Genomic DNA, 9,890 nt, shown 5'->3' on the forward strand with positions numbered 1-9,890 from the left:
TTACAAGACAATTAACTAAAAGGCATTTTTTTTTTTTGCATTTCTAAATATTAAAGGTTGGGTTTCCTCAATGACTTGGTTAATATAAAAAATTCAACTTGTAAAGGTCACAATTAGTCGAAAGATGCCTCAACCTCTCAAAATCAACGATTGACTCTTTAATTTTTTATTCTCTGGTCTCTATGATCCACGATCGATGGGCTTGAAACTAGATTATATTGGTCGACTCGTCATTCTCTCATGGTCCACCATTCACATTGGTCGTCCGTCTATTGGAGCTATGTCATGTCAGCCCATTCGTTAAGTTTTTAATGGTAGAGTAGTAAAATGAAACAAAAACTAAATGTTAGTATGATTTTAAAAAATAAAAGTTTAAGTACTAAAACAGACTAAATCTAATAGTTCAAGTACTAAACACATAATTTACCTTTACTATTATTATATTCATCTTCCTCCTCGTCTCCTTGGCATTAGCAATTAATTAGCAATTAACCGATAGAAACCAATAAACCACGGAAAAGGCTAGGAAGAAACTAACTATCACGAAATCTCCCGTGTTATCGAAGGAAGCTTATTTATTTTAGTTTGTTTTTAAATAAATAAATAAAATTTTAGGGTTTTTGTCGTCCGAATTTGATCCAGGATCCGATCAATCAACAAGGAGGAATGTATCAGTGGAGGAAATTCGAGTTCTTTGAGGAGAAATTGGGAGGAGGAAAATGCAAAATTCCGGAGGAAATCACTGGAAAAATTGAGTGCGCTTCCAGCGGAAGAGGAAAGCTGGTGATCGGCTGCGATGACGGTTCTGTAAGCCTCCTGGATCGCGGCCTTAACTTCAATTTCGGCTTCCAAGCTCATACTTCCTCCGTTCTCTTCCTCCAAATGCTCAAGGTAAAAAATAAGAACTAAATTATGTATATATTTTCTTTGCGACTCAAGTTTATATTACATTTATATGAAAAACGCAACTTTATTGATTTTTTTGTATCGATTGATGATTTTAATTAGCAACGGAATTTCCTGGCGAGTATTGGAGAAGATGAACAAATATCGCCGCAGCAATCAGGGATGTGCTTGAAGGTATTTGATCTTGATAAAATGCAGCCGGAAGGATCGAGCACCACTAGTCCTGATTGTATTGGAATTTTGCGTATTTTCACCAACCAGTTTCCCCAAGCTAAGGTTTTCTTCTCTCTTTCCTTGTTTTATTCTTTTCCTCTTATAATGTATTTACAGTTAGCTGTTAATTTCACATTAATTTGCTTTTGTTTCCACTTATAATTAAATTTTCACCGCCAACAATATGTAAAAGTTATAACTTTTGTTAGTTTCTTTTCTAATTGCAGAAGTAAATAGTAAAAAATATATATAAACAGTTTGCAAAAAACAAGCAGATATAATTTTGGCTTAATGTAAAAAATGTTTAATTTTTACCTTTTTTGTCTAACCGTTATTTCTGCAATTGTTGTGTCATTTTCATAATTTTATTACTTTTATATGTGAATAACTACTAGTAACGACCAAACTGAACCTTAGCTAAACCAACTGGTGGATATGTGAGACTAGTTTTCAGCGTATTTTTGAACTCTTAATGTGAGTCTTTACACATTGCAGATCACATCATTTTTAGTCTTGGAGGAAGCTCCACCGATATTACTTATTGCTATTGGGTTAGACAATGGTTGCATTTACTGTATCAAGGGAGATATTGCACGTGAAAGAATAACCCGTTTCAAGCTTCGGGTTGATAATGCATCTGGTGATGGAAATTCATCAGTTACTGGACTAGGTTTTAGAGTAGATGGTCAAGCCCTTCTATTATTCGCTGTGACTCCAAATTTTGTAAGTTCGTTCAGCATGCAGAACCAACCTCCTAGGCGGCAAATATTAGATCAGATTGGATGCAATGTCAATAGTGTCGCAATGAGTGACCGCTCGGTATGCATTTTTGTGACCTTTACTTTCTTCATGGTGCCTTTATAGCCATGTATATTGTCTTAGAAGATAAGTGTTTCTCTGTTTTTTTCCATTAGGAGTTGATAATTGGTCGACCTGAGGCCGTGTATTTCTATGAGATAGACGGCCGTGGTCCCTGTTGGGCGTTTGAAGGAGAGAAGAAGTTCTTAGGGTGGTATCGTGGATATTTATTATGTGTTATTGCAGATCAAAGAAATGGAAAGAACACCTTTAATATCTATGACCTGAAGAACAAGTTAATAGCGCACAGTCTAGTTGTTAAAGAGGTTTCTCACATGCTTTGCGAATGGGGTAATATAATACTTATAATGACTGATAAATCAGCTTTGTGTATTGGTGAGAAGGATATGGAAAGCAAGTTAGATATGCTCTTCAAGAAAAACCTTTACACTGTAGCTATCAACCTTGTTCAAACTCAGCAAGCTGATGCTTCTGCAACTGCTGAAGTACTGAGGAAGTATGGTGATCATCTATATAGCAAACAAGACTATGATGAGGCTATGGCACAGTACATCCACACCATTGGTCACCTTGAACCTTCATATGTCATACAAAAGTTTCTGGATGCACAAAGAATCTACAACCTTACAAATTACTTAGAAAATTTACATGAGAAGGGTTTGCCTCTAAAGATCACACCACCCTTCTGTTAAACTGCTATACTAAATTGAAAGATGTTGACAAGTTGAATGTGTTCATTAAGAGTGAGGATGGTGTTGGGGAACATAAATTTGATGTGGAGACTGCTATAAGGGTTTGCCGAGCAGCAAATTACCATGAACATGCCATTTATGTTGCAAAGAAGGCAGGGCGGCATGAATGGTACTTAAAGATTTTGCTTGAAGACCTTGGCCGATATGATGAAGCTTTGCAATATATCTCTGGCCTTGAACCAAGTCAAGCTGGGGTGACAGTGAAGGAATATGGGAAGATTCTCGTAGAGCACAAACCAGTAGAGACAATTAATATACTCATGAGGTTGTGCACCGAGGATAAAGAGTTAGTTAAACGTGGAACTTCAAATGGTGGTTACTTATCTATGTTACCATCTCCTGTTGATTTCCTCAACATTTTCATCCATCATCCACAACCTCTTATGGATTTCCTTGAAAAATATGTTGACAAGGTAAAAGATTCTCCTGCTCAAGTGGAGATTCATAACACACTCTTGGAGTTGTACCTGTCCATTGATTTGAACTTCCCATCAATCTCCCAAGCTAACAACGGAACAGATTTTAGTATCAAAGAAAGAACAGTGTCCAGTGGGAAGCTAGTTGCTGAGGGTAAGAATTCGCCTACAGAAAAGAACACACTGGAAAGACGGGAAAATGGGCTACGATTGCTTAAGAGTGCATGGCCTTCTGACCTGGAACATCCACTTTATGATGTTGATCTTGCTATCATCCTATGTGAGATGAATGCATTTAAAGAGGGCTTATTGTATCTCTATGAGAAGTTGAAACTATTTAAAGAAGTGATTGCTTGCTACATGCAAGCCCATGACCATGAGGGATTGATTGCATGTTGCAAAAGGCTAGGGGACTCTGGTAAGGGAGGAGACCCTGCCCTTTGGGCTGATCTTCTAAAGTATTTTGGTGAACTTGGTGAAGATTGCTCTAAAGAAGTGAAGGAAGTATTGGCATATATTGAGAGGGATGACATCTTGCCTCCCATTATTGTTCTTCAGACACTTTCTAGGAACCCATGTCTCACTTTATCTGTTATTAAAGATTACATTGCCCGGAAACTTGAACAGGAGTCAAAACTGATTGAAGAGGATAGACGAGCTATAGAGAAGTATCAGGTCGGTATCTACTTTCTTCCAACGATGTTTCTCCTGCACTGTTGATTACTCGTCTTTTGATCACCTAACCAGGTAGAAAGAGTTGCACAAGTTTCCTAATTATGTAACAACAAAGTTTGGCAAGAAAACATTCTATAATATAAGCAGCACCAGATTCTATTTAAAAAGTGTTGGTTTCTTAGGCATGTTAAAAGTATTGTTAATAGATAAAAATGGCATTTTCCCAGTTTGTGAGATAAAAGATGATCAATTAATTATAATTCAACGGTGTCTTACTGCAATAGGTAATATCTGCTGCCATTTTTTGTGGACAATCCAATCTTTTCCTTTCCTCAATGATTTATGCTTTATTGAAATATGGGCCCCCTCTCTTTTGGCCATGAAATTGCCTTGAATGTCATTTGGAAAATTTAAAATTATGCTCAATGGTTTTCTTATATTTTTTAATTCAGTTCTTTGGATTGCACAGGAAGACACAATGGCTATGAGAAAAGAAATTCAGGACCTTAGGACAAATGCTAGGATATTTCAGCTGAGCAAGTGCACTGCTTGCACTTTTACCCTTGACCTACCTGCTGTCCACTTCATGTGTATGCACTCGTTTCATCAGCGCTGCCTTGGTGATAATGAAAAGGAATGTCCTGAGTGTGCTCCAGAATACAGATCTGTAATGGAAATGAAGAGAAGCCTGGAACAGAGTTCAAAAGATCAAGATCGATTCTTCCAACAAGTCAAGAGCTCAAAGGACAGATTTTCTGTAATAGCTGAATATTTTGGGAAGGGGATCATTAGCAAAACTATTAATGGTCCGACAGGAACTGCTAGACCCGATGGCATCTCTTCTAGCGGTGGCTTTTGAATTTTCTTGATCGGTGTAATTTGTAAGTGTTCTTCTTTAAGCGTTTTCTTCTTTTTTCATTGAATTGCAAAGTCAGTGTTGTTTGGAATCACAATGACTAGCTGTAAAATAGAGTCACTTTGGGCTCATGGATTTGTTTGGGGTACTAGCCTTTGTGACCAATTGCTCCGTTTCCCAATTGGACTAGTTGTTCAGACGGTGAGACTGTGGCATCAGTTCTGTGGAGATAAATTGTAAGAAGGATGCAACCTCCACTATATTTTGAAATGGGATGCACATTTGTTGTTTCCACTCGGAAGGCACAGCATCACTTCTATGCAGGTTTCATGTGAACTGGTGAGTTATTGCAGCATCTATTTCTTGTGTGGTTTTAGTTACTCTGAGGTTGCGTGCTAGATGTTTTCCTGATTCCTTGGCAACAAATTGAAGAAACAATTCAACAATTTAAGCTGTAACCTACCTATCTGTATGGCTATTGGGTATTGGTACTTAAGAAACCTATGTATGCGAGCTTTTCGAATTGTATTTGTAGTTCATTGCCTTTAGATATTTGGTTTATTGATTACAAAAACCAACGGCAGTTGTTCTAACTAAATTCTGAGCAAGGGCAATAATCTTTGCTGTTTGTCGAGGGATGCATATGCCACGGATACACTTGGAAATAGACTGCTACGAGGGAAATTTTCGGGTTTTGTTTTTTTGCCCAGTTCCTTTTAGATGCTATGTTACTATCAGTACTAGTGTTACCAGGTGTCTTTGCCAGCTAACTGCTGGCAAATCAATAACTAAACGACGGAAGGACGTCGACTTTTGCCCTACTGAAATCTATGGGGTAATGGTTTTCTTGAATGAACAACTCTCACATTGTGCGAATGATGTCATAGGGAGTGGGGGTTAGGGGACCTACAAGTTTGAAAGCCAAGTGCACCACCACCTTTGTTTTTGAGCTATGCGTCCATACATTTTTCAGAATCTTGAGTTGCTAAAGACTGTCCTGAAGCGGATGTATTTTTGCTTCACGTCTCCTATGGATTGGGCTCTTTTCCGTTGGGAAAAAAATTCAATCCTTGATATTGAATTTGAATAACTATTCCACCATTAAGAGGAATCTATTGCTAAGATAGATACATATCCAGAGCTAAAAACAAAGCTTATGAGCGAGGTCAAGAGTTTAGAACTCTTTCTGATATCTTTACTTTGATCGTTCTTCTAATGATTTTCTTATTCATGGAGTGGCGATTTTTACTCCCACAAAAAAAGGGAGCTATCACTTTTCATTCATGCTTGCAAAATCTAAATGGTCTAATAACACTAAATAAAAAATTATAAAATATTGAAATCTACAACAATCACTATTTTATTTTGTTAAAGTTATTTTAATTTTCAAGTATTCATCATTTGATCCCTATACACCAAAGTACAATCATTAAAACACTCGCACCACACCATGCTAATAAATATTCCTCCCCCAACAACCATATATTTTTTCTGCATAATGCAAAGAAATGCCTGAGACTGGATTTCATGAACCAAATTATCAACCATTTCCTTGATATGGACATAAACGGCACTCTGCTTCAAAGAACAAGATTCTTGATACAACCAACTATAAAAATCAACACATACCATACGTATGTTTTCAAACAAAAAGGCTTTGTATACGTAAATGAGTTCTTGAAGGTAGAAATATCAGCAAAGCCTCGACAGATTTTAACACAAAAAGTTCAGTCTTTTTTTCCTGTATTTTTTACTCGACACGGAAAAAAAACAACATATACGTAAATAAAAGCATATTTTGCATCATGGCTCCAGTTTCAAGGAAACAACGCGCGACTGCCGGTTGCGCTTCGCCACCTTAACAAAGAATACTGAAAGGCAAGGAGGAGCCCACCATGGCCTGCGAACTTTTTGCTCTCCTTTTAGGCAAGCCACTGAAGAATATATTTTCAATATATCAATCACAAAAGGAATATCTTCTTCTAAGAATGAGTTACATGCTATTGAGCATAAAAACATTGTTTTTTCATGAATAGCAATCAGAATAATATGAAAGATACACAGCACCGTATAGAGTATAGCTGACATTAATTGCAAACAGGCATCAACAAACCTACACCAATCGATATTCCTAGTTGCCAATTCATGTGCAGAAGGAACCGGTTTCCCACATAACATTGATATCAGAAGAAGTTGTTTAAGGAAAATGGGAAAAAATGTTTATGCGTCATTAAAAATAATGCACGAAGCAGAGGAAACACCAATGTTTTAAAATACAGTGTAATTGGAGAAATACGTCTCTTACAACAAGAATACTAGGGAATAATCAAGCAAATTTAGATACTGAAGTAAGTTGTAACTTCCAAATTTAGAGACGCAAAAGCTTTGTATGTGTGTCCGTGTGCATGTGTACATATATACACATATATGGAGAGAGAGAGAGAGAGAGAGAGAGAGACCTTTTATTCGTCTGAGTTCCTTACAAAGTGTGATGAAATCTCCCCACTTCATATGGCACCGCCTTATAAATCGAAGAATCTGTTCGGTTGTGAACATAGACATTCCTTCCAGGTATTCCCCATTGACACCATTTTCTTTGAAAATCTGACAGTAGCTACCAAGATTTATCTCTTCCAACCACATACCGACATCCTACCAGAATAAGATAACAGAGTAAAAGCATGTCATCGAATCAAATGTCCATATCAATAGCTTTGTGTTAAATATCAAAAAGCAAAAACATGTTCTGATATCTTCACCAACTGCTTCAAATTCAAAACCTGTAACTTCACATAACATCATAAAGTAAACACCTTTTGAAGCAACATTTCACTAGTAATGACTTAAGTTATGCACAAATTACCTTGTTGCTCAAGTTTTTTTTTTCTTTGGAGATAAATTTTCACTCAGAATAATTAAACAGATACACTACTGTCAGTTTCTGTTATCAGAAAGGAATGGTAATGATAATGAAGAGAAGGATAGTTTGCATATTTATTACACGATATCTGCAGCTAGCTAGACCATACAAACCAGACAACCATAAATTTATAAGTTTTCATTTACGCACTCAAACAACCTCACGAAACCTTCATGAACAACTTTAAACAACACTCCCACCCACAGAAATGCAAGTTTTGACAGAAACAAAACATAATCATAATGCAGATAAGTTCCGGATATCATATATTCATGAAACCTCGATCTAGTAACACGGAGATATACACTCTAAAACAAGTAGAATCACCAGGACACAATACCTACATGTTTAAGTCTAACCCCATAACCAAATATCCCAAGAAAAAGAGGATGAAAATAGAAAACTTAAACAAGCAATTTTCGATGGAATGCTACTAGATCATGTATAATCAAGAAGAGATGCTCTAGATCACCAAAATCAGAGCCAAAATAAAATGGGTTCATCAAACTACAAATATTCTCTTACCTGGATATAAATCTTTCATGAGTCAAGGTCTAATTTTGATCATGAGGAAAAGGAAGTAAAAAGTGATCACCTTTTTGGTCAATCCAATTCACTTTATCAGTTTCAAAAAGTAACCGATATTTTACGATAATTACTAGATTTTTTGTTCCAATTTAATCAAAATTGAGAGAAGGAATGCCACCATTAAAATTTCCAACTGAAAAAATTACAATTTATTTAGCAAAATTCCACAATTTAAGTAGCAATTCTAAAATCAGATTTAAATTTAAAGAAACAAAAATCCAAATAAAATTAAAACAAAAAGCACACACAAAAAGAAGAGAAATCAATACCTACCCCAACAGTCCAAATGAAGAAATCCAGTGGCTCAGGTGGGTGTTCTTTGCTCATCTCCTCTATTATTTCAACCAAAACTCGGCTTTTATATTTACCACCAATTTCCCATCAAAATGGACGCTGCTTTAAACGAAAACCAAATTAAATCCCCTCAAAAGAATAACTGTCCCTTTGATTCCCGGTAAATCCAAACAAGAAAACTGGAGAACAACGGGTTTGAGGTTAGAGTGACAGTTGTTGAGATCCCGATCTTTCTCCTGTCTTCTTTTCCTCTATCTCTTCCTTCGTTAATTTTTTACACTTTTTATCGGGAAACAAACACGAGAGCAAAAGAGGGAGAAATGAAAACAGGGACAAAGAAACAAGCGTACCTTGTGAGAAAAAGAGACTCAGAAATTTAGGGTTGTATTGATTTTCCCCCTAAATTTAAGTTTTTTTGTTGGGAAATTGAGTTTGCAATTGATAATTACTTTAAATATACAATAAATATTTGTACTAATTAAGGGATAGTTTATATATATATATATATATAAAGAGCGAGTAAGAGCTTGTCATTTAGATTAGATTTTGCAAAGAGATGGGTCCTCATTTTTAAGTATTATTTTATTATTTTGTATTTAAATTTAATTTTATAGTTTAAATTAATGTCTTAATTTTTTTTAAATTTTCGATGATTATAATCATAAAATAATATCTATTTATGATATTTCTTAGTAATTGATAGCGTATACATTTATAAACGTAACTATTCAAACTCAAAACTTTAAAAAAAATATTCTTTTTTAATTAATGAGATCACTCAATATATTTTCTAATATGTCTTATTTAAATTAATATTTGAATTTAGTTTCAGAAAATATGTTATAAAATCAAGTTTATATATTAAAAAGTGACCGAAGTCAACCTGATATATTATTTTAGACAAAATAAAAGTATTAGTTTAAATATTGAAGCTAAGTTGAGGTAATGAATAGTAATTAATCCTTAATAAGATCAGAAGGTAGATTTTTTTTGAGAAAATAATCTCAGTGACCAAAAATATCTTATAATATACGAATTTAACCAACTTTTTTTTGGATTTGCCAAAATGACCAACAAATTCGCAACGCGAATTCTAATTTCGCAACACAGTTTCCAATTTCGCAACGCGAATATGTAAATCGCATTGCGATTTTCCAAATTTGCGTTGCGATTTTCTAAATTCGCAACGCGATAGTCAAATTCTCAACGCGATAGTCAAATTCGCAACAAGTTTTAGTTTCGCAACACAAATGTTTTGGGTATATAACAACAGCAGCAGCAACTCAAAACCTAAATCCCTAAATCGCAACTCATTCCATCTCCATCTATCACTCTCTCCGGCGACATCGTTCCTATATCCAACGACATCCTTCCCCATCTCTATTTTTTTTACATAATTTTATTTCTATATAATTTTTCAATGATTTCTCTCCCAAATTATCAACTATCAA

At 35.3% G+C, this 9,890-nt stretch overlaps 1 protein-coding gene and 1 pseudogene across 2 annotated transcripts; one reads left to right on the forward strand and one right to left on the reverse strand.

Annotated features, from left to right (window-relative positions):
• Positions 1-554: 554 nt before the first annotated feature.
• Positions 555-4,932, forward strand: LOC120196771 (annotated as a pseudogene).
• A 1,373-nt stretch (positions 4,933-6,305) lies between these two features.
• Positions 6,306-8,847, reverse strand: LOC120196474. 2 transcript variants are annotated; one of them, XM_039198280.1, is made up of 4 exons: positions 8,790-8,820; positions 8,419-8,538; positions 7,097-7,289; positions 6,306-6,571 (listed from the first exon to the last, which is right to left on the reverse strand). In XM_039198280.1, exons 2-4 carry the CDS (start codon positions 8,470-8,472, stop codon positions 6,441-6,443), a joined length of 378 nt encoding a protein of 125 aa, XP_039054211.1. In that variant the 5' UTR covers positions 8,473-8,538; positions 8,790-8,820; the 3' UTR covers positions 6,306-6,440. The 2 variants fall into 2 exon arrangements, with proteins under 2 accessions (XP_039054211.1, XP_039054210.1); XM_039198279.1 differs by having other exon boundaries at positions 8,419-8,847.
• Positions 8,848-9,890: the final 1,043 nt, after the last annotated feature.

The sequence above is a fragment of the Hibiscus syriacus genome, unplaced genomic scaffold, assembly GCF_006381635.1.
Source record: "Hibiscus syriacus cultivar Baekdansim isolate YM2019G1 unplaced genomic scaffold, ASM638163v2 tig00117034_pilon, whole genome shotgun sequence".
Taxonomy (NCBI): domain Eukaryota; kingdom Viridiplantae; phylum Streptophyta; class Magnoliopsida; order Malvales; family Malvaceae; genus Hibiscus; species Hibiscus syriacus.

Bases quoted from the DNA above. Each gene is read 5' to 3' on its own strand.
- LOC120196474 (XM_039198279.1), bottom strand. From the start codon at position 8,472: ATGAGCAAAGAACACCCACCTGAGCCACTGGATTTCTTCATTTGGACT. The intron at 7,290-8,418 runs GTAGGTATTGAT...TTATTCTGGTAG, and splicing joins TCTTCATTTGGACTGTTGGG to GATGTCGGTATGTGGTTGGA. The intron at 6,572-7,096 runs GTCTCTCTCTCT...TATATTCTTCAG, and splicing joins GGAACTCAGACGAATAAAAG to TGGCTTGCCTAAAAGGAGAG.